At 43.6% G+C, this 25,353-nt stretch overlaps 1 protein-coding gene across 2 annotated transcripts in view; it reads left to right on the forward strand.

Moving 5' to 3' along the window:
* Positions 1-25,353, forward strand: part of TNS3 (tensin 3) — a 148,923-nt gene that overhangs the window by 95,591 nt on the left and 27,979 nt on the right. The window contains exons 15-19 of one of the 2 annotated variants that reach the window (XM_049789605.1): positions 1,783-3,000; positions 17,757-17,929; positions 18,701-18,827; positions 18,914-18,997; positions 25,046-25,084. In XM_049789605.1, the coding sequence (XP_049645562.1) occupies positions 1,783-3,000; positions 17,757-17,929; positions 18,701-18,827; positions 18,914-18,997; positions 25,046-25,084 (1,641 nt within the window). The remainder of the gene's footprint in view (positions 1-1,782; positions 3,001-17,756; positions 17,930-18,700; positions 18,828-18,913; positions 18,998-25,045; positions 25,085-25,353) is intronic. The other variant, XM_049789606.1, reaches the window with a different exon arrangement.

A 25,353-nucleotide genomic window follows, 5' to 3' on the forward strand; every position in this document is an offset into this window, starting at 1 on the left:
GAGATAAGGCGGGTCACCATGGTGGGACAGTGTCAGGCACCTCCTCTACTTAGAGCTACTAATGTGCTTGGGCATGGAGTCAGGACTCCAGTTTCCATGATTTTCAGGCAGAGGAGCACAGCTGCCTCTGCAGCCTGGGAATGGGACTCAATTGCCTCACAGCCAAAGAAAGATACATTTCCAGAGCAAGAAGGATCCATCTGTTTATGTGGGATTCCCGGATCAAGGGTCTGTCTGAGCACATATTAGTGAGATTGAGAGAAAACACTCAGCCTGTTTCTTTCCATAATGAAGTTAACTGCTCATGACTTGGTTGGCTGGGTTTGGAATTTTCTTGTTTCAGTTTGAAAGGCCCTGAGTAGGGTGGGAAGTGAGAGAGCTTTAACTTCCAGGGCTTCTTCTCAATTGTCTTCTTTATCGTAAGGGCAGTGCTGGGCCCAGGTAAAGCTGGTGCTTTCCTGCTAATTGTATGTATGTGCTTTTCTGAAAACACTTATTATTTTCAGATTTCTGCCACTAATAAAAATAGAGTAGTGTGGGCCCTTCATTACCATACAAGGGCAAATTCACCTTGATGAAAGGACCATCTTCCTCATCTCCACAGTATCCTTCCTTTGGACTTTTACTATGGATCTGGTCAAGGAAATCTTCTCGAAAATGATTCACTAGCACTTTTGGGCTGTGTTCCAGTTTAAGTGAGAATTTTAATGTAGCTTATTGTTTTTGTTTTGTTTTGGGGCCATACCTGGCTGTTTTCAGCAGTTACTCCTGGCTCTATGCTCAGAAATCACTTCTGGCAGTGGTCAGGGGACTTATGGGATACTGGGGATATAGCCCTGGTCAGTCCATGTAAAATAAGCACCACACCCGCTGTGCTATTGCTCTAGTTACAGATCAGCTTGTTATTTTGGGGGGTGTGAGAATACTCAGGACTTACTCCTAGCTCTGTGCTCAGGAATCATGCTTGTCATGCCGTGGGTACTACATAGAATGCTGGGGATTGAACTTGGGTCAGCCATGTGCAAGGAAAGTGCCCTGTCCTCTGTGCTATGTATGTTCCAGTCTGCCCAGCATAATTGAATTTCAGGTTTGCCTGCGGTGCTCAAGTACATTTAGATCAGAAGGCAGAGCAGCTCTGGAGCCCTGTAGTAGTACTATACACTCACTGGGCACAGAATGTTGGTGCTGAACACATACACACAAAGGAACTGGTGAGATAGGACAGAGGAAAGCCTCTTGCCTTACAAGCATTCAATCTGGGTTTGATCTCCACACCTTACGGGGTCTCCTGAATCCCCTCTGAGTTATCACAAGCACAGATCCAGGGGTAATCCCGGAGCACTGCCAGGTGTGGCCCCAAAACAAACAACAAACACAGATACTGTGTTTAATAAGAATGTGCTCCTTGATTCTATGGCTTAAGAGACTGTGGCTAGATCGATGACTACAAACTGTCTCACGCATGTGCGTTCTTGGAAAGGTGAAGTTGAGCTCTATAGTGCAGTAGATGCTAACATGAGCACAGTCCTCTCTCATCAGGATTCCAAGTGTGAGGGAATCTACTTCTAAGTGGCAGTTTTTTTTACATCACAATAACAGAAGAATTCTAGCTTCTGAGTGTCAGAATATTCAGATGGTTTCCATGCCATCCTGGTGTTTACCTTGAGGATAGTAGAGCTGTATTTGGATGTGGCTTTTGTTGCTGGTTTGTTGTGAATCATTTGCCCTGAGTCCTGCCATTCCCTCCACTGATCAGTCTCCCTCTTATTTTTTCGCTCCCAGTTCTGCACACACAGGGCCCTGTAGATGGCAGTTTGTATGCCAAGGTGAGGAAGAAGAGCACTTCAGACCCAGGGGGTCCCTCAGCCACTGCTCCTGCCAGCAGCCCAGACCACGGAGACCACACGCTGTCAGTTAGCAGTGACTCTGGCCACTCCACCGCCTCCACCAGAACAGACCGAACAGAGGAACGACTACCTGGATCTAAGAGGGGCCTAAGCCCCCAGGAGAAGGCAGAATTGGACCAACTCCTTAGTGGCTTTGGCTTAGAAGATCCTGGAAGCCCCCTGAAGGATATGAGCGATGCTCACAGCAAGTACAGTGGGACCCGCCACATTGTGCCCGTTCAGGTCCATGTGAATGGTGACACCATGCCCAAGGACCGGGAGACGGACATCCTGGACGATGAGGTGCCTGGTCATGACCTACATAGCGTGGACAGCATCGGGACACTGTCTTCCTCAGAGGGACACCCGTCAGCTCACCTGGGACCACTTACCTGCCACCAGAGTAGCCAGAACTCTCTTCTGTCTGAAGGGTTTGGCAGTAGCCCTGGGGAAGACCCACGTGGACCGATTGCCCCAGGCCTGGGCCTTGGTGTGGAGACCTTTGAGCGAGAGCAGGTTTTTGGGGGTCAGGAGCCCAAGCAGGCCCAGCCCGTTCTGAGGCAGCCATCAGTGTCCGCCCAGACACAGGGTTATGGCCAGAGCAACTACTCCACGCAAACATGGGTTCGCCAGCAGCAGATGGTGGCTGCTCATCATTATAGCTTTGCCCCCGATGCAGAGGGCAGGCTGGTTAGTCGGGGCCAAGTCGACAGCTCTGGCGTGGTACAGGCCCAGCCCAGTATTCACGTCACACCTGTGCAAGGGGGCAACAGCAGGGCGACTGTGCATAGGGGCGGCCCTAGCTTACCACCCCAGGACACACAGCGGCCCCCTCCAGCCAGGCCATGCAGACCCAGGTTCTCAGACACAGCGGCTGTGAATGGGACTGGCATGGAGCTGAGCACTGACCCCTCTCTGGGCTCACCTACCCTGGATATTGACCAGTCTATTGAGCAGCTTAACAGACTGATCTTGGAACTGGACCCCACTTTTGAGCCTGTCCCCACTCACATAAATACCTCGAGTGGCCAGGCCAATGGCCTTATGCCCCCAGAAGGCCTGGGCAGTGGTCTGCGGGACACGGAAGACCCCAGAAGAGCCCCTGTGAGACCAGGTGAGCCAGTGTTGCTGATGCTCGTAAGAACAGTCTGTTGGGAAGGCAGCTTCCCAAAAAATCCATCTGCAGGGGCGGTTCCTCTGGACGAGCAGGCTACATGTCCTCATTGCTGTTTGAGAGCATAAATAGGGAGTATATAGGCTGTACAAGGAGCCCTCTGTTCGTGCTGGGGTGGGAATGGGTCCTCCACACTGCCTGGCCTCCTTCCTGCTTCTTTAGAGGAAATTCTATTAAATTGTACAGTGTCCAGTGAAAAGCAGGAGCAGTGGGTGGTGAATCCTGACTGTTTGCAATGCAATTCTGGCCCTTCGGCAGAGTGGGCTTCTCAATGAGGCAGTGAAAGATTCTGGAAGGCATCCTCCTTCACACCATGTCTGCTGAAACAGCATGAGGCTACTGGAGCCTGGGTGAGGAGTAGGATAAGTGAGTCCTGCTCTGAGGTGACCTTAGCCTGTCCTACGGTGTGGGGAGACTGTTCCCAGAGGCAGAAGATCTTGTGATGCCTATAGGTAGATGCTGCACAGGTGGGATGTGAGTTATGGTCCAGGGGCAACTGCTTACAGGGTTAGGTTCAGGAGATCTGGGCTGAGGGGCGGGGAGGAATTGGGTTATGGGAGGCTGGGTGCCCAGCAGGCAATGCTATACTAATGTGGAGGCTGGATATGCCTGACCCTTTATCCTGGGTAGTGTGGGTGAGGGTCTACACTGGAAAATGGCTTTTTGTATAGCTTGGAGACTTGGACAGACTATGTGACTGCTACCTGAATGAATGTGGGGGCACCAATTTGGGGATTAAATCTGAGGCACCCTGACTGTGATCCAAAGACAAGTGAGGTTACTTGTCACCTGGAGCAGTCAGGGTAAACCTGGCAGAGGGCTACTGGGGCATGGGGGCATTTGAGGCAGGGACTTAATGTGCAAAGACCTTAGAGGAAATGTGCATATAGAATCTTCTACACAGAGAAGACCACGCCAGGCTAGTTAAACATAGATGGTCATTCTGAAACCTTGCAAGAAGTGAGTGTATTATGAGCTGTTTCAGAAACTTAGCTTCAAGGAAGCACAGACCAGGATGCAGAGCAAAGTTCTACACCCTGTTTGTTTGTTGGCTGTTCATGCAACTGGGATATCATCTGTCCTCCTTGCCTCTCTCCTAAAAGTCTATACATACAAGTTGTGCAGTAAGAACACTGGCTCTTCATCATCCTATTCCCATTGTTGCTTAGATACAACCATCAAACTATTTCTATTGTTGCTTTGATATAACTGTGGTGAGGCCCTGAATGCTCCTTACCTGCCATATTTTGTTGATAAATATTGGCATTGCTCTAGGCTATCCTTCCATCTTCATGGGGATGGATGTTCTCTTTAAGCTATTTTCAGATGTTAGGGAAGTAGCCTGTTCAAGTGACACAGATCTTATGGAGTAAGCAGGAATTGCTGCTCCCCAGGCTCACCTACTCCCCACTTCCTCATCCTCCACACCCAGGGCTCCTACCCTGTGAGTTTGAATTTGGACCTTCTCAGGTTGGAATTGCCTGGAGTAAAGAAAACTTTGGAGTAAAGGACGTAACCTGACTTTCTGGTTTTTCCTTCACAATGGAATGGAAATGCTGCCTACCAGCTGCTATCCAGCCCTTTTCTATGCATGGGTCAAAGTGAGCACAGATGTGACCTTCCAGATTTTCTGGGGTCAGACTATCAATCACTGGAAGCTAAGGAAGTTGAAAGAATGTTCATCTATATATTTTTATTTTTTATTTTATTTTTTAAATAATTTATGCACCGTAGTTACAAATATATTCGTAGTTGAGTTTCAATCATAAAATATACCTTTACCAGTGCATCTTTCCCACAAACAATGTCCCCCATTCCTCTCCTCCCACACCCTCTCCTTGTTTTTGAGACAGGCATTATATTTCTTGCTCTATCATTGTCATGGTAGTTGTTACTGTAGTTATTTCTCTAACTGCTCTTACCACTCTGTGGTAAGCTTCATACCATGGGCTGATCCTTCCAGCCTTTATCTTTATTGTCTCTGGGTATTATTACTATACTGTCTTTTATTTTTCTTAAATCTCAGAGATGAGTGAGACTATTCTGTATTTACCTCTCTCCCTCTGACTTATTTCACTCAGCATAATAGTCTCCATGTCCATCCATGTACAGACAAATATCATGACTTCATTTTTTCCTAATAGCTGCATAGTATTTCATTGTATAGATATATCACAGTTTCTTTAGCCACTCATCTGCTGTCAGGCATCTGGGTTTCTAGATTCTGGCTAATATAAATAATGCTGCAATGAACAATGGAGTGTAGAGGACATTATTATATTGGTTTTTGTAGTTCGAGGTTATATCCCTAGGAGTGGTATTGCTGGATCATATGGGAACTCAATTTTTATTTGTTTGAGGAATATTTGTTTTTTTTTTTTGTTGTTGTTGTTGTTTTTTGGTTTTTGGGCCACACCCGGCGTTGCTCAGGGGTTAATCCTGGCTGTCTGCTCAGAAATAGCTCCTGGCAGGCACGGGGGACCATATGGGACACCGGGATTCGAACCAACCACCTTTGGTCCTGGATCGGCTGCTTGCAAGGCAAACACCGCTGTGCTATCTCTCCGGGCCCATTTGTATTGTTTTTTAAAAGGTTGGACTAGACGGCATTCCCACCAGCAGTGAATGAGAGTTCGTTTCTTGCATATCCACACCAGCAGTAGCTGTTCTTGGACTTTTTGATGTGTGCCAGTCTCTGTGGCATGATGTATCTCATTATTGTTTGGATTTGCATCTCTCTGACTAAAAATGATATGCAGCATTTCCCCAAGTACATCTTCGCCATCTGTATTTTTATTTGTTTGTTTGTGAATCACACCTGGTGGCACTCAGGATATGAGATCTGGCCCTGCGCTCAGAAATCGCTCCACCATATGGAATGCTGGGATTTGAACCAGCGCCTGTCTAGGATCATCTGTGTGCAAGGCAACTGCCTCACCATTGTGCTATCTCTCCGACCCAGCCATCTGTATTTTCTTTGAGGAAATGTTTATTCATTTCTTCTCCCCATTTTTGATAGGGTTAGATGATTTTTCTCATGTTAAGTTCTGTAAGTATGTTGTGTATTTTAGAAATTAGCCCCTTATCAGATGGATATTGAATGAATAATATCTCCGAATCTGTGGGTGACTTTTGTATCCTAGTCACCGTTTCCTTTGAAGTGCAGAAACTTCTCAGTTTAATGTAGTCCCATTATTTATCTCTGTTTCCACTTGCGTGGACAGTGGTGTTTCATCCTTGAAGATGCCTTTAGCCTCAGTGTCATGGAGTGTTTTGCTTAGGGCTTTTTTTTTTAATATACTTTATAGTTTCAGGTCTGATATCAAGGTCTTTAATTTATTTTGATTTGACCTTTGTGCGTAGTGTTAGATGGAAGTCTGAGTTTGCCTCCCTCCCACAAGGTATGCTTATTTTCTTGAACTATATTTGAGTTCACTTTTTTGCATGTGACAGACCAGTTGTCCCAACACGACTTGTTGAAGAGGCTTTTCTGCTCTATATTGCCTTTCTAGCTCCTTTATCAAGAATTAGTTGATTGTATGTCTGAAAGACATTCTCTGAATACTCAAGACTATTCCGTTGATCTGAGACTCTGTCTCTATTCTAATACTATGCTGTTTAAATGACTGTTTTGTAACACAATTTAAAATTGGGGTAAGAGATGCCTCCCGTTTTTTTTTTGTTTTAAGGGTTGCTTTAGCTATTCATGGTCATTTATTGCTCCACATGAATTTCAGGAGTGTTTGATCTGAGATCTTTAGAGAGTTTGCATAAAATCTGTATAATGCTTTGGGGAGTGTTGTCATTTTAGTGATGTTAAACCTCCCAATCATGAATGGGGTATATGACTCCATTTTTTTGTGTCCTCTTCTGTTTCTTGAAGTGGTGTTTTATAGTTTTGTATAGGTCCTTCACCTCTTTGGTTAAGTTGACTCCAAGGTATTTGAATTTCTGTGGTGCTATTGTGAATGGGATTGTTTTTTAATGTCTATTTCTTTATTATTATTATTTGTGTATAGGAAGACCATTGATTTATGTGTATTAATTTTGTAGTTTGCCACTTTGCTATATGAATCTATTGTTTCTAGGAACTTCTTGGCAGAGTCTTTAGCATTTTCTAAATATGGTAGCATGTCATTTACAAACAATGAGAGCTTGACTTCTTCCTTTGCTATCTGGATGCCCTTGATATCTTTTTCTTGCCTAATTGTTATGATAAGTACTTCCAGTACTATGTTTCAAAGGAATGGTGAGAGGGACAGCCTTGCCTTGTACCAGATCTTAGGTGAAACACTAGCAGTTTTTCTCCATTGAGTATCATATTCACCATGGACTTGTGGTAAATGACCTTGACTATATTGAGAAAAGTTCCTTCTATTCCCATCTTGTTGAGAATTTTATCATAAATGGATGTTTGACCTTATCAAATACTTTCTCTGCATCTATTGATATGAACATGTGGTTTTTATTTTTTCTTTTGTTAATGTGGCGTTTTTGATTGACATGCATAAGTTGAACCATCCTTGCATCTCTGGAATGAATCCTACATGGTCATGGTGTATGACTTTCTTGGATTCTATTTGTTGTGATTTTATTGAGGATTTTTGTGTCTGTGTTCATTAGGAATATTGGGATATTGGTCTGTAGTGTTTTTTGTTTGTGGCATTTCTGTCTGCTTTTCTATCATGTGATGTTTGCTTCACTAAAAACTATTTGGACATGTTTCTGGTTCTTCAGTTTCTTGAGAGAGCCTGGAAAGAATTGGCAGTAGGTCTTCTTAAACTGTTTGAAAGAATTGATTAGTGAATCCTTCTGAGCCTGGGCTTTTGTTTTGGGGAAAACTTTTGATTACCATTTTAATCTCTTCAGTAGTGTGTTACAAATATGCTAGATCTAGGTGGGTCTATTCATATTTGTGTTACAAAAATGCTAGATCATCTTGGTTCAAACTTTGGAGATTATGAGTCCAATAATTTTTCCATTTCCATTAGGTTCTCTTGTGTTGTGGCATGTTTCTCAAAGTAGTCTCTGATTACCCTTTGAATTTTTGTAATATCTGTAGTAATCTTCCCTTTCTCATTTCTAATTCAGTTTATTAAGTTTCTCTTTGTTTCTTTGTGAGTTTCGTTAGTGTTTATCAATCATGTTTATCTTTTCAAAGAATCAACTCTTGCTTTTATTGAATTTTCAGATTTTTTTGGATTAACTGTTCATTGATTTTTTTGCTCTAAGCTTTATTATTTCCTTCTATGTCTTTAATTTTGATTTATTTTGTTGATTATTTCAAATTTTATAAACTGTGTATTGAGTTATTAATGTAGGCCCTTTTCTTCCTTCCTGATGAATGCTTGCAAAGCTATAAATTTTTCGCTCAGTATCACTTTAGCTGTGTCCCACAAATTCTGATAATTTTGTTTTTGTTCTTTGTTTCCAGGAATTTTCTAATTTCCTCATTTATTCATTCTCCGATTCACCAGTTGTTCAGTAGTGAACTCTTTAATTTCCAGATCTTAAAATTTTTCTCTGTATCTGCTTGTTATTTACTTCTAATTTTAGAGCATTATGATCTAAGAAGGTAGTACATATAATTTCTATCCTCTTTATTTTATCAAGGTATATTTTATGGGCTAGCATCTGGTTTGTTTTGGAGAATGACCCATGTGTATTGGAGAAGAATGTGTATCCAGTTTTCTGGGGATGGAGAGCCTAATGTATAGATTATATAGATAGGTTATATGTACAGAATAACCTATCTAATTATAATGTCTATCTATCTATCTATCTGTCTGTCTGTCTGTCTGTCTGTCTATCTAATCTATCATCTACTAGACCACTTTCTTTTATTGCAGAATAACCTATCTAATTATAATATCTATCTATCTATCTATCTATCTATCTATCTATCTATCTATCTATCTATCTATCTATCTATCTATCTATCTATCATCTACTAGACCACTTTCTTTTATTGCTCCTTTCAGTGCTACTGTATTTGTGTTAGTTTTCGGCTTGGTTTACCTATCAAGTGGTGACAAAGCAATGTTGAAGTTTCCCACTATTATTGTGTTGTTGTTATTGTCTTCCTTCATGTTTGTCAGCGGTTGTTTTAAATATTATGCTGGTCACTCATTGGATGTGTATATGTTTAGGAGTGTGATTTCTTCCTGTTTTACATATTTCTTGATTATTAAGAAATGTCTATGTCTGTCCCTTATGACTTTTTAAAGTTTAAAGCCTATGTCATCTAATATTAGTATGGCCACTCCAACTCTTTTAAGGGAATTTTTTCTTGAAAGATTGTCCTCCAACCATTGAATTTGAATGTTTTTTTCCTAAGTATTCAGATGTGTTTCTGATAGGCAGCAAGATGTTGAATTCAGCCTTTTGTTCCATTTTGCCACTCTGTGTCTCTTTACTGGTGCATTTAGTCCATTGACATTGAGAGAAATGTTTGTCATGGAATTTCGTGTCATCTTTTAGTAGGACTTTGTTGTGTCTTGTGGTCTGTCTTATCTTAAAGTAAATCTTTCAAGTCATACTTGAAGGCTGGTTTTGAGTCTGTAAAGTTTTTAAGCTGTTAAGTATTTTTATAGCTGTTAATCCTTCATTCCTGAATGTAAGTCTGGCTGGGTGAAGCACTGTTGCCAATGAATTAATTTTGTTGAGTTTTATCACTATATTCCACCACTGCCTTAGGGCCTTGACAAATTTGCAGTAACTCTTAGGGATGTTCCACTAAATGTAATTGTCCTTTTTGATTTTGCTGCTTTTAGTATTTCATCCCTATCTGTGGGGTTTGTCATCATGATTAGGATGTGTCTTGTGGTGCTTTTCTTTGAATCTCTTTTGACTAGTACTCTGCAGGCATTGTAGGACTTGGTTGCTTGCACTCTTTAGCTCTGGGAGTTTATCTGCAATGATGTTCTTGATTGTTGATACTTCATGTGTTTTGTGTGTGTGTGTGTGTGTGTGTGTGTGTGTGTTTGTGTGTGTCTGGGACTCCAGTGATTCTTAAGTTGTTTCTGTTGAGTTTATCAAGACTTCTATTTTTATCAGTTCACATTTTTTGAGGACTATTCTATTGTCTAATTGTTTGTTTTGAGGCTCTTTTCCAATCTCTTTTCTTTTCTTTTCTTTTTTTGATTTTTGGGCCACACCCAGCAGTGCTCAGGGGTCACTCCTGGCTGTCTGCTCCTGGCAGGCACGGGGGACCATATGGGACACCGGGATTTGAACCAACCACCTTTGGTCCTGGATCGGCTACTTGCAAGGCAAACGCTGCTGTGCTATCTCTCTGGGCCCAATCTCTTTTCTTGTATGGAGTTGTTATGCATCTCATCTTCAGATCATCACCAAATCACTGGTGTCTTCAGCCACTGTTACCTATTGGAGTGGCTTTCTAGTGGGATTTACTTTTAGCCTACCAAGTGTTTCAGCCCTATTATTTCATTTTGAAGTTTTCTAATTTATAGTCTTATATTTTTGATTCTTATTTGTGGCACATTCTGTTCATTCCATGCTTTCTTTGAGTTCTATGAATATCCTCCATATTTCTTCTCTAATGTTCTTATCTGAGAGGCTAAATAGGTGATTGGTACTTTTCTGGTCATCAGAGCTACCATTTTCATTATCTAAGCATGGTGGAGGCCTGTGTTGTTTCCCTATTGTTGCAGTTGTAGTGTGGTGTTTTCTATCTCCTGTGCTGACATTCCTTGACTAGGTCAAGTGCACAGCCTTGAAGTGGAGCTATCTTGAATTCTATCCCTTCACCTGGGCACTGCTGATGTGGCTACTGGGTCTCAAAGCCGAGGCCACTTCTATGGCTGCTGTTGCTGGGAAGCGGGTTTTATAATTCTAGGTCCCTGCCTCAGATTCTGTCCCTTCACTTGGACACCTCTGATGTGGCTTCCTGGCCTCAAAGCTGCAGCTTCTGCTGCCATTGCCACCACCACTGCTATTGCCCAGAAGTTGATTCTGCTGTTCTGGGTTCCCACCTTGGATTCTGTCCTTTCACATGGATGCTGTAGATGTGGCTTCTGGGCCTCCAAAAACTTTCTCCTTATTTTTGAGGAGGGTGAGTTTGGCAACAACTGGTGGTGTTTAGGCCTTACTCATGACTCTGTGCTCAGGGATATGCTGGATATTGAACCCTGGCCATCCTCATGCAAGGCAATCACCCTCCCAGCTGTTCTGCTACTCTGGCCCCATATTGAATTTTAATAGATGCTAACAAATAGTATTAGTGAGAGTTGCCTCCCAGCAGCAAAAAGCTCTGGTCCTGGGATTGGACCCTATGTCTTTCCTTTTCCCTTTGACTCATTTCACTCAGTGTGATTCCATGTTCATCTATGTACTGAAATTTTATGACTTCATTTTTTCCTAACATCTGTGTAGTTTTTCTAGCATTTGATAGATGTACCATGGTTTCTGTATTCACTCATGTATTTTCGGGCACTTGGATTGTTTCCAGGTACTGGCCATTGTGATAGTGCTCCTGTGAACATAGGGTTGCAGAAGCATTTTCTGCAGGAAAATTCCAGGAGTGGAATTGCTGGGCCTTATGGAAGCTCAATTTCTAGGTTTTTTTTTTTATGAGTGTGTCCATATTATTTTCTAAAAAGGCTGGACCAATTGGCATTCTCACCAGCAGTGAATGAGAGTCTCTTTTCTCCATATTTCTCCAGCACTGGTTGCTCTCTGTGATGAATGCCAGTCTCCTTGGTGTTAAGTGATATCTTGTTGTTTTGATGTTCATTTCCTTGATGATGATTAGTGAAATAGAGCATTTATTTGCTCATGTGCCTTTTGGTCATTTCTATTTCTTCTTTGAGGAAGTTTCTGTTCATCTCTGCTGCCCATTTTTTGATCGGTTTGTCTGGCTCTTGTTTTGTAATGTCCTACCAGTTTTTTTATTTGGGGGGGGCACACCCACTGACAGGGGTTACTCCTGGCTATGCACTCCTGGCTTGGGAGACCATATGGGAAGCCGGGCATCTAACTGTGATCCATCCTAGGTCAGTCGCATGCAAAGTAAATGCCCTACCATTGCGCCACCACTCCAGCCCCAAGTTCTACCAGTTTTTAAAGATAGCACATAGACTGGGAGAAATAATTTGCACTCATTGATAAAGGGTTAAAATTTTACTAAAGAACCATGAATTATAAACTTATTGATAGCGGAGTTTTAGAGATATTATCTTCTGTATCTTTGGATTGTAAGAATGTATGAGCTTGTTTATTTGAGTATATTTAGGAGAACTCGAATTTAAAAGAGGGAGAAAAACTGCCTGTTTTATCTTACTTCACTGAGTTTAAATAATTAAAAAAAAGTTAAAGTCAGAATCCTTCTGAGATTTGGAAGTGCATCAGTGATCGTGGGGAGAGATCCATGGCCCTAGCCACTGTTCAGAAGTTTTTCTAGCTGCTAGAATTCAGTACTGACTGATCTCAGTTTAGGTTGTTACTGGTTTCTTGAACCTGTCATTTGGGGTAGAAGTTTTAGAGGAAGAAAAACTGTCTGTTTTATCTTACTTCACTAAGTTTAAGTAATTAATTTGGAAGTCAGAATCCTTTTCTTTTGAGATTTGGAAGTGTATCAATATTCATAGAGAGAGGGATTTGAGATCCATGGCCTCAACCACTGTTCAGAAGTTTTTCTAGCTGGCAGAATTCAGTGCTGACTGATCAACTTTTGTTATTTTATTCAACTCTTTTAGATCCATTAGTCTGTTTAATATGATATTAAACAACTGTACTTCAAAGACCTTTGGCAACCAGGTACTAAAGGTGGCTTGTAACACTGAGGCCTAAGCAAAATAAGCCACTGCCTTATTCATTTTTTTTTCTTTTGTTTTGGCCTTTGGCTTTTGGACCACATCTGGCAGCACTTAGGTGCTCTGGCTCTCTTCTCAGAAATCATTCCTGGCAGGCTTGGGGACCATTTGGGATGTCAGGGATTGAATGTGGGTCAGCTGCAAATGCCCTACCCACTGTGTTAATGCTCTGGCCCAAAGCCATTGCCTTCTATTGCCTTCTTCTTGGCCTGGCCTCGCCTCCTACTTAGGGAAGCATCACACCAAGAATGCAACAGGCTTAAAAGCATGCACTCATGTAATGGAGAGAAGCTAGGCAGGGTATATAGCACAGCTCTCCAGGGCAGGCTGTTGGCTTTCCTTTGGCATTATCTTGTCTTGATTGAAATCCCATCACAAGAATGCTTGTGTACAAGGCCAATGAGATAACTTAGATGGTGGAATACACAAGCTTGCATGTGTGAGTCCAGCACTGCTGAAAGCAATGGCCAACCACAGGGTCAGGAATGGCCCCTGACCACCTTGTGGTGTGCCTCCCCCAAACTAAAATTCAATTATCAGATCAGCTAGTCTGAGGGGGAGATAAATCACTGAAGCTGAGTATTCTAGAATGTGATACCAACAATTGGTTGGAGTGTTGGCACTTTACCAGATTCTGACTGCTGGAAATCCAGGATTTGAAGATATTGCATGTCCCAGGATTATATCTGTCCATGAAGTACGGGGAGCTGTGTTGGCTGGCTCATAGTTCTCAGTACAACTGCTGAGTGGGAAGGACCAGCACCATGGCCAGGCCTCATTTGTGAGTGTGCCAGTGCACCCTAGAGTTACAGGATTCATGATGTGAGTGTGCCAGTGCCCCAGAAAAGGACAAACAGGCTTCATGGTGTGAGTGTGCCAGTGTCCTCTAGAGGAACAGTTCCATGTTTGCTGCCTAGGATTATCCTCTTGACCCACTTCTACTTTGTGCTCTATAATGAGAATCCCAGGCTTCTAAGATACCATCTTTGCTGTGCTTTGCTTCTTGCTCCTGGACATCCAGGGCAAGGGTGTGAATGCTCTGAGTAGTGCTTTGGGGAGCCCAGAGGTCATTCCCAGAGATACTCTCCAACAGAGCCCATGGCTGAGTGCTGGGTTCAGAAATCAGAGTGCTGCTAGGACCTGCAGTGACAGGGACCTCTAGGGCTACCTGGGAGGTGCTCAGAGTCCTCCAGGGATCTACTAGGTGATGCCCAGGAGGCCAGTGCTGTGCTAGAGATATACTTGGTTTAGGCCAGGCACATGCCTTAACCCCAGCACCATCTCCCTTTTTCATGTTGTCATTTCAGACTATAGATAATACCCCACTATCCGGAAGTTCCTACCATCCTTTACTCTGCAGAGTGGGTTCTGATTTTACTTGTTGTTAGGAAGGGAGAAATGGCATTATTTGGAGGTCTTCCTGGAGAATTTTGTCTTATACAACAGTCATGTGGCAGCATACCAGCTATTTGGTGTATGAAAACCTTCATCAGTGATGAAGATCATGATTCTGGTGTTTATGGTGATGCCAGTAGAGAGTTGATCAGATGATGGTGATGGGAAATGATGAAGCTGCTGTGATGATTTACAACACTCTGAGCACATTTGATGCTCTATTCACTATATCGGAAGGTCATTTTGACAGTGTTGATTCTTCCAGTCTATAAATAGGAAATAATTTTCCAGTTCTGATTGTTTTATTCAGCAGTAACATAATTTTCACGATAGGAATCTTTGACCTCCTTTGTTGTGTTTCTTAGATATTTGATATTTTTAGACACTATTTTGAAAGTTCACTTATATTTCTTTTTCTGCTATAATATTATTTATATATAAAATGTCAGTTTTTGTAAGCTGCTACCTTGCAATATTTCCTTATGTTTCTAAAGTTTTTTATAACATTATATATGAAAAACTCTGAAGACTTTTTCATATATAATGTTATGCCATAAGCAAATAGTGAAAGTTTAATTTTATTTCCATTTTGGATCCCTTTAATATCTTTTTCTTGTCTGCTGTGGCAAAGAATTCCAAACTATATTGAATAAGAGTGGTGAAAGTAGGCATCCTTGCTTTGTGCCTGATCTCAGGAAAGGTAGGTAGTTTTTCCACTATTGAATATGATATTGGCTGCAAATTTGCTGTATTTGGCCATTACTATTTTGAAGCATGTTCCTTCTATCTCCACTTCCCCACTTCAAAAGGTTTTTATTTGAGTAGTAGGTCTTATAAAGTATCAGCTGAGCTGCCAGAAATGGGCCTGTATTGCTGGTGTCCACAGAGGCCTTGCAGGCAAGACTCTGACAAAATATTTCAATCCTTTTTAATAGAGAAGCCCAAGGGCCTATGACAAACCCACTAGGTCAGGAGAGAGAGAAAGAGGAAGAGAGAGATGTATTTGAGACCAGAGTTAGATAGAGGGCCAGGTTAAAGGAACAGGCATACACTGTAAAGGGGATAAGTAGTCCAAAAGGATACAGGCGATGGTAGCCAAAGGTCTGTCAAAACTAGGGAAAAGCTGTAGCCAGGAGTAGGAACAATTCTGTCCGTTTCAACTGTCTCTTCTAATTGCCAACACCTTCCACCCCAACTCTTTCCCTTGGTGGGGATTTATAGACTCAGTCAGCCAGTCATAATTAGGGTCTTTCTTTTCTCAAAGGGCAGACCCCTTTTGTGGCTGGCTGTGCTGGACTGTTGTTGCAGTAATATTTAATGTAGGACTAAAATAAAATATATCCTCATGTCAGTTAATATAAATATGTAATTTTTATCTTTCCTTTGTTGATATGTTGTTTTCCCTCAATTGATTTATATATTAAATTATCTTTACATTCCTGGATGAAAACCACTGGATTATGGTGTTTAAGCCTTTTGATTTGATTGGATACAGTTGGCGAAGATTTTGTTGAGGATTTTTTGTTGTTGTTTTTTTTTTCAGGCCACACCCGTTTGATGCTCAGGGGTTACTCCTGGCTAAGTGCTCAGAAATTGCCCCTGGCTTGGGGGGACCATATGGGACGTGGGGAGATCGAACCGTGATCCTTCCTTGGCTAGCGCTTGCAAGGCAGACAACTTACCTCTAGCGCCACCTCACCGGCCCCTTGTTGAGGATTTTTACAACAATCTTCACCAGGGATATTGGTCTACAATTGTTTTTTTTTTATCTTAAGCATAAGGGTAGTTCTTAAAAATAAATTCTTTAATTGAATCACTGTGATATACAAAGTTACAAAGTTGTTCATAATTGAGTTTGTCATAAGATGTACAACACCCTTCACCAGTGCACAGTTTATGCCACCAGTTTCCCTCCCACTCACGCCTTGCCTGCATTTTCTCCTTCTTCTTCTTCTTCTTCTTCTTCTTCTTCTTCTTCTTCTTCTTCTTCTTCTTCTTCTTCTTCTTCTTCTTCTTCTTCTTCTTCTTCTTCCTCCTCCTCCTCCTCCTCCTCCTTCTTCTTCTTCCTTCTTTCTTCTCTCTCCATTTCCTTTCTGTGGCTTGCAATATTGTTCCCAGAGGGGTATGATGCCTATCACTTTATCTCTTGTCAGCACCTAGTTCTTGTCCAGAGTGATTTCCAGTTTTCATCATCATAGAGGTCCCTTCTTTGCCCTAACTTCACTCTCCCGCTATCTGTGACAAGCTTCCTAGCATGGACTGGACATCCTAGCCCTTGTTTTATTGTCTTTGAATATAATGTACTTTCTTTTAATATCCCACAAATAAGTGTGATCATTCTATGTCTATCCTTCTCCCCCTGGCTCATTTCACTCATTTCACTCTCCATGTCTATCCTCATATCAGCAAATTTCATGATTATATTTTCCTAACAGCTGTGTATTATTCCATTGTGTAGATGTGCCATAGTTTTTTTTAATGGCATCAAGATAATTTTGGCATAAATAAAGCCATTAGAATTCCTGTTTCAAAGATGAGCCATTAGACTGATAATTAGACCCCATCATTCAATGTAATATTCTGATATTTACAGTTGTGAGAATTAATATTTATAATTAAATATGAACTGTAGGAGAGTTCCTGTTAGGCTAAGTCTTCCAAATATATTCTCAAGAAAAATATTGTTATTTCAATAACCTGCTGCTAATTTCCCAAGCTGCCCATTATGAAGTTCCCTTGGGAAGAGGCTAAATCCAGAAGGTCTGTTCCCCACCCCCCTTCCATAAAGCAGATCTGACCGATGAACTTCGTATCAACAGCAAATCTCTGGCATTTCCTGCAGTGCTTAGGGCAAGGAACTTCAACCATCTGTTTAGATTTCCTCATTGTTAGGATTCAGTTCTCACACAGGGGCCACTGCAGCCCAGAGCCCCTTATGGCAGGTGAGGTGCAAGGCACATGCCTCAGCTGCACACAGCCCTGCACTTGCAGGTTCCTTCCTTCCATACTGGGCATAGAGCACTGTCCTGCCACTCTGCAGGTTTCATCCTGAGTAAGGCTTTCTGGGGCTAAGGGTTCCCTGGATATCCTGTGAACTCGGGAGAATACCCTGGGTTGCATGCTTGATTCAGTAAAATCATGTGACTTTCCCCTAACTGCTATCTACTTATGAAGAAATGTCTTCAACGAGTTTTAAATTGTGGGCGGGTTTTTGTTATTTGTATTTTTGGTGATGTGGGGGGGGGGCTTGGAATTGGGGCCACACCCAGTGGTATTTAGGGCTTATCCTGGCTCTGCTCTCAGGGGTTCAGGGAAACTTATATGGTGCTGAGGATCCAATTCAGGTTGATCACAAGCAAGGCAAGCACACTCCCCATAGTGCTGTTGCTCAGATTTTATTGAAGTGTCTGAGCTGAACATTCCACTGTGTAGGAAGCACTGTCAGCTCCCTGATCTCTTTCTTAATAGGCTCGTCCGTTGATGAGCCCCTGACTGGAAGGTTCCGGAAGTGCAGTTTCGGGCAGTATGACAACAGTGCCAGTGAGCAGCCTGCCTTCTGCAAGTATGGGTGGGCGAAGAACACCAGTGTGGACCAAGCTCCCAGCCTAGCATCTTTCCTCTCTCCAGCAGACACCAAAGAGGTACACAGGCCAGACTGTCCATCACACATCACAAGTTCTTCCCCACCTGTCCTAACCTTCCAGTTGTGGGTCCTTAAAACACACCCCGGTAGCTTTGCTCTCTGACCCCTTTTATGCCCGCCCTTCCTAAAGGGTGAGAACAGTTAGAAGAAATTGCTTGAGTTTTGCTAAGGGGTACATGTCTTCCACCCAAGACCTTCTGAGGCTCCTGGGAGGGGCATAGGGAGGTAGTAGGCATGTGGATATGAGTCCCTGATGAGGTCCTAGAGGTCAGTTTGGGATGCTTCCATATTTTCAACCCTCCTCTTGTTCTCTAGATGGTTGCAAAGTTGGAATCTGAAAGAGGCAAGAAACAGAAACCTCTTGAATTTAGTCCTTACTAACACAAATAGAAACCTAGTGTTCATATTTGGGATCTACCCTGCAAACCTTTTCTGTGCTGTGTGTTTAGTTTTGTGTTGTGTATTTTTACAGAACATACTTGTAAAGATGCTGCTAGTCAGGATGATTTTATTGAGCTTTGTTCACCCAGTACGCTATTGCTCACTCACCCCATTCAGTACAGATTTCGTCAAGACTACTCACCAGTGTTTAAGGCAGGAAAGAAAGTTTGGATCACAAAATTCTCTCTTCATTCCTCTCCATGAGCTTAGTTTTTTTTTCCATCTGTAACTGGTGGTTGGGGCAACTTGTCTTGGGGCCAGCACTTGACCTCTTAGACTTTCCTCAGAAGGGTGTGGGGTCCCACTTTCTTCTTTATGCTGATTTCAGACAGCCATCACTACCTACCCTCCCGATCTTGATGTCACAGATGGCAGGGTTTTCTCTTCCACCAAAAGCAGCAGTGAGTCCCTGTCCTCCACACCAGCATTTCCCGTGTCTCCAGGGACACCATATGGTAAGAACATAGGGAACTTTCGCCTGGGTAGCTCCTCTACATCCAGGAGATGACTGATGTGGTTCTCGCTCTGTATCCTTTTCTAGTGACGACATCTCCACAGTACTCCCAGTTCAGCCCTCCTGGACCGCCCATGTGCAGCACCAGTAGTCTGTACAAAGGCGAACATGGTAAGAAACCTTCTCACATTCCTCTGCTTTAGGTGTCTTTTCATGCTGAAATATTTCAAAGTCACATCAAAAAGGATGGTTTTTTCTAGGGAAGGTGTGAAGAGGGCAGTGAAGCCAAATTGAGGTCAGCAGCATGGGAGTGACTGTGTCTAAGAGGTGTACATATGTTTGAGCCCCTCCCTGTGTCTGCTGAGACAGCACTTATGAACAGGTGGAAGGCACTCTGATAGCTGAGCTCCGATGCTTATGGCACTGTCTGGACTTGAAAAAAGGAAGCCTTTGAATGCTAGAAAACTGTGGAGAGGAATCGAGCAGTGAATTTCCTGTGTGTGCTGTGTGGCAACCTGTTGCCCATTCATGCATATTTGTCCTGATTTCTTCTCTCCTCTGCATTCATGATCTCTGGTATGTCAAGGATAGGGAACTTTTGTTCGGTTGAGGGCCATGTGGATATTTATAATATTCATGGGCCATGCAAATATATATCAGCTTAGAAATAAGGCTGCTCCATTTATTCAGACATTCAGTTGCTGAGATGGGGTTGACTTGGCAGGCCAGACTCAGTGATTTCCTGGGACTCATCCACCCTCTGGTAGTAACCATTTCTGGGATGAATGGCCTACCTAAGGCAATTGCCATCCCCACTTTTTACAAATTGAATTGCTGAATTACAAAGTTACTCATGATTGAGTTTTGAAGTTCCAGCATCCAATGTTCTAGCACCATTCCCTTCACCCATGTCCCCAGCTTCCCTCCCGCCCCACAGCCTGCCTCTATGGACTCTTTATTTTTAGCTTCTTATTTTTGCTGGTTAGGCACTGTAGTTTACAGTGCTGTTATCAAGAGAGGATCATGCAAGTCACATTACTTCCTTTCAGCATCCAGTCCTCATCCAGAGTGACCACTTCCCTCTCTTTGTTGTAGTGGTGTCTTTCCTGGCCTTTCTCCCTCCCACACTGTGGCACTATTCCCTCTAAGCACCAGCTCTCTTGCTCTTCTTTTCTATTTCTTTTGGGCATTTGTTATTCCTTTACTGTGTTTCTTCATATCCCTCCTATGAGTGACCACATTCAGCGTCTGACCAAGACTTGTAGGTGTGAGGTGTGAAGTGTGAGGTGCTCTTCTGACAATGGAAACCCAGGAGGGATTGATTATTTAACCACAGTGTAAGATATAGATAACTCTGGTTTCTGATCCAACCTAGCTTGGTTTATATTTTCAAATTACATTTTAAAAAAGCATGAGGGAAATTTGGTTAAAAAATGTATGTTTCTGGTGTACCTCAACTTTCAAATAGATAACTTCTTTTCTGTAAATTAGAGGGAAAGTTTGTATCATGTAACTTAACTTTGAGTTTTATTTGGGGCTGAGGGGCAAACAGCCATGTTCAGGGGCTAATCTCATATCTGTGCTCCTGGTAATCCTCAGGACCATGCAGGCCCTTGACCTTCCCCCCAGCCCAAATTAATCATGTCAAAGTGAACAATTTGTACATTCCATATCTATAAACATTCTCTGGTTTTAGTTATCTAAATTCCTTGCACCACTACTCCTGGATGGTTTTGTAGCTGTTTTGTACAGTTTGCTGCATTAGCAGTGAATGTGACAAAATGTTGGGATCTTTCGTGTTCATCATTCTGGAGAGCAGGGATCCAGTCATGGCTGGTGCTCCAAGGGTCTGTTTGCCAGATGGGAATACATAGAATTCTGGGGTTCACTGCTGGCCTAAGAGCATTCAGAGTTTTGGATAGCAGAAGTGAGGTCCCCCTCGATTGAATTTCAAAGGGAAAAATGGGACACAGTTTCCCAATGGGAGGATTAAAAAGAGTATCCAGGAATGTCTTGAGAGGCAATGCTTTCATTTAGGTTTTGAGTTTTTAAAAGAATGTTATTCATCAGTTTAACAACTTCTGAATCGGGGCCGGGAAGGTGGCACTAGAGGTAAGGTGTCTGCCTTGCAAGCGCTAGCATAGGATGGACAGTGGTTCGATCCCCCGGCGTCCCATATGGTCCCCCCCAAGCCAGGGGCGATTTCTGAGCACATAGCCAGGAGTAACCCCTGAGCGTCAAATGGGTGTGGCCCAAAAACAAAAAACAAAAACAAAAACAAAAAACAAATTCTGAATCACTTCTACTCAGATTCCACTTTCTTTCCAGCACTCAACTCAGTTTTTGTGAACCCTGTGTGAACATTTCAGTGAGAATGTAATAGGAATTCAAGTGTGCTGAAAATGAATGTGTGTGGCAGCCTAAAAAGCTAGTACATTTCTGTGTGTTCATAATGTGTTTGCATTTAGGTCTGTGTCAGTACATGTGGATATAATTCATCTATATATAGGTAGACAATGCTTCCTGTATCAATTTGTGCAAAAGAATTTATACTGGTGAAAATTGCTGGTTTGGATTAGCAAGCATTGCAACCTCCACCCTGTGTCAACAGAAAGTTCAACAAAATATATTTAAAAATATGCATAATGGTAATGTTGGTGGGTTCTAGGAGACCATACAGGCCTGGCTTGTGAATGCTTACTTAGCAGTTGCTTTGGGTTTAGAATATTGATTCACTTGAATGAATTGAAGCTCAGAGACAAACAGGATGTTGAGGCCAAGGAGAAAACTGAAAGAATTAAAGTACATGTCTTGTATGAGTGAGGCCCCTAGTTTGATTCCTGGTGTCGAATGGTCCCCGAACATCCCTGGGTATAACCCCTGGAACCATTGAGCATTTCTGAGTATAATTGTGTGTGACCAGAGAGGTATCTTCAGGCCCTAGCAATGAACTATCAGATCCACACTGTAGCCCTGTATATGATCACTGATGACAGGGTCCTCAGCATTGATGGGGAGCTCCCCCCAAAGAAGTTGGCATTTTGTCCCAGTGCTTCATCTGTGAAACAGGCTGGCCTGGAAGTGTCCTCGCATGAGCCAGTGATTTCCCAACTGTGATGAATGCTCTCTTTGTTTGCTTGCTTTGGGTTTAGAGGTCTTTGTTTTTCTCTATTTATTCCTTAGCTCATTTATCCCCAGCTCCCTTCTAGTAGACTGTTTTTGAGCCTCAGCACTGACTTATTCTGTGTTGACAACAAGGTTTTAGCTTTTATCACAATTCTAAGTCCTTTAAGCCAGAAGTGCAGTCTTTGACCCAGTAGAATTGGTGCAGACCATGTGAGTCTGGAGCTGTTACCTGTAGCCCTCTCTCTTATATGCTTTGCAGAGTCTCTCTGGATTCCCTTTAAACATAAGCAAAATCATATAAGTTGATCCCAGAGGTTGCTGGAAGTCTCCAGAAAAGGAAGGTAGGACTTAACTTTAGTGTATAGAATGTACCAAAAAAAAAAAAAAAAAAAAGATATCCTGCAAGGTGGTTTTTAAATTCCAAATGTATTTCCTCTTTTTAAAAAAAAAAATTTAAAAAAAAAAGTATTTATTTTTTGGTTTTGGGGCTATGCCTGGTGACGCTCAGGGGTAACTCCTGGCCTGTTGGATCATATGGGATGCTGGGGATCGAACCAAGGTCCGTTCTGGATCGGCCACATGCAAGGCAAACACCCTACCACTGTGCTATCGTTCCGGCCCCTTGCAGTACACTTCCTCCTCTTAAAGAGAGTTCCCAAGGCTGCATTGTGAATGAACATTGTGTTTTGTCTGGAATTGGAGGAGTAGGTAGATCTCGTCCTTATGATTTGATTTGATTTGGTGTTTAAAAACAAAAAAAAAAATCACAGCTTTTTCCATCAATGCTTTGATTAAAAACCTTAGGATATGTCACTCTGGACTATGTTAAAAAAAAATCAAGTCCTGGTATCTGCAGATGGATCTTAGACTAGTGCATGTGATATGTCCTTCTGAGTGAGGACGGGATGTAAGGGGTGTTGGGATACTGTGGACAGCTTTGAAAGAAAAAGCAGGTTTTACTTATGAATTAATTAATTTGTCTGGGGGCCACATCTAGCTATGCTCAGGCCTTACTCCTGACTCTGTGTTCAATACTCACTCCTGGTGTTGCTCATGGTACCATATTCAGTGTTGGAGGTGGAACCTCCAGGACACTTTGTTGTTTATTCTTAGTCATTATCTTATTCCTGCCATGAAGTGTAGAGATGGTTTTGGATAAAAGTTGGTTTTGCTTTCTTTTCTACTAAGTGAAGTGCATAAAGGAGTATGAGAGAGGGAGGGTTGCTCTGATGGGGAGTCCAGGAGTTTGTACTCTACTGTCAAGAAATGTATGTCCTACACACGTATGCCTGTGAAAGCCTTGCAGTGCCCACAGTAGACTGGCTGCCCTGAGTTTGTGACTCCAGGAGGTGGGAATGCTGCCCTGTGTGGACCCTCCTCCCCCCACACAGTCCCTAGTAGTTTGATGAGGGAGGGACTGAGGCTTCAGAGAGCAATTTTCTGAGGGCAATTCTGGAACACAACCATACACTCATTTAGTCACGTTGGGTGGAGTGCAGGAGAGGAGAAAGGACGGAAGGTTCTGGAATGTCTGTACACCGATCAAAGTCACCCTGGTTAGAGTGGCTTTCACTCCATGGCATGGACCTTCCTCTGTCCCCTCTACCTCCCTGTGGATCTCAGGTTTAGGAGTTCCTAGGGCATGGAGAGAAGGACCCACCCTGGTGGGAGGACAACCCCTTCCTCCCTGGGAAGGGCTATCCATCTGCTGATCCATCCTCTGGCAGAGCTGTCCGGGCTGTGACCAGACATTTCCGACAGCTCCTGCTGCCCGGGATGTACATAAACAACTCAGAGGAAGTGCCTAATTGGGTGGAGGGTCTTGGGTCATCCTGGCCTGAGACCTCGGGGGTGACAAGGCCCTCCACAAGCATCTCTCCTGTAAGAGGCTTGTCTGCCTACTGCCTTGGGCTGTGCATGGCTTAGAGTCAAGTTGGGAACATGGTCAACAAGCAGGGCATGGAATTTTACTACATGACCCCAGTTCCAGTGGCGCCTGCTGGAGGCATGCCCAGACCCTGTAATAAAGGGGCATTCTCTTTCCAGGGAGGTCATGAGGGGGTGTGAGGAGTGTGAGGGACTGTGCCTCATTCTCAGGCGGCAGAGTGACCAGGGTGGAGTGTCCATTCCATGCTGCGTTGGTGGGTTTCAGCCTGGGAAATCTCCCATCTCAAAGCCCCCACTGCCCTGCCATGTAGATGCATGATGATCTGATTTCAGGCCACAAGTGTGAGCATAAATGATTCCATCTGACTAAGGCAGGGAGTGTCCCAGGTTCTGTAAAAATGTTGGATTCTCTTGAAAGGGACTTGGAAGAATGTACAGGCTTCTCCACCTGAAGGGGAGGGCTTGGAAGAGGGAAAAACAGAGAAGAAAGAAGGAAAATACTAGTGTTTAGACTTGCAGCAGTCTGGTCCTTTCTCAGGAACTAAGAGGCTGTTAGGGACTCGGCCCTCCCTGGGTTCCAGAAAACCTGCAGGAGCAGGAGAGTGTTCGGCTGGGACCAACAGTCTCCCAAGCTGCCGGCATTTTTGTGGGGCTCCCAGCTGGTACCCAGACTAGATGAGATACAGTGGGGGTTGCCAGGCTGTGCTAGTTCTGGACATGATGGGGTGGGGGAATAGGGCCCCAGGGTGACTGGAGTCTCTTCTGCTGAGAGGAGAGGAGGCGGAGGAGGACAGCAGCTGCCTGTCCAGGGTCTGGTGTCCTCTATTCTGACTCTGCCCCAGCTTGTGCCCTAGCTAAAGCACACTGTGTGCAGGTTCCTGAGCCTTTCCTGAGCCTTTGCCGGGGGCAGGAAGGGAGGGACATGGGATGACAGAGAGGACTGGAAAGGCAAAGGAAGCTTAGTGTAGTGAGGCGGGGCCATGTCTGAAGGCATTGACTGGGCGGGCGGCCGGACAGCCGTGGCCGCTCAGCAATCCAGATCCCTCTCTGTGATGAGCCCTCCTGCCGTCCTCTGGAGGTGGCCGCCCTGGGCCCGCCCTGACTCCCCGGGGACTGCCAAGAACAGTCACCCTGCCTAGCTGCTCACCACACAGGGCCACCAGGGACAAGCCACTTAGCAGCTTCTGTTCTGGTCTCATCCCTCAGGGCCTTTCTATGGACCGACTGGTGTGCTGAGGTGCCCAGGTAAGTGGACACTCAGGCTGTACTTCTCTTGACCAGGCTGAAACCTGATCCTTCTGCAGTGGAGGAGGGGAAAGGAGGGCAGAAAGGAAAGGAATTAGCAGGGGTCTGAGGAGGGTCTGTCCCCAGGGTGCCATGTTCCTCGGATGCAGCCCTGCAGTCCTCAAGGCTCGGGGGTGGGGTGGAGACCCCCAGATCTGGACTATGGAGCTACATCCAGAAGAAAGCCATGCTTTGTCTTGCAGAGATTCGCTGGGGCAGACAAAAGCCTG

This window comes from Suncus etruscus, chromosome 15 (assembly GCF_024139225.1).
Source record: "Suncus etruscus isolate mSunEtr1 chromosome 15, mSunEtr1.pri.cur, whole genome shotgun sequence".
Classification (NCBI taxonomy): Eukaryota; Metazoa; Chordata; class Mammalia; order Eulipotyphla; family Soricidae; genus Suncus; species Suncus etruscus.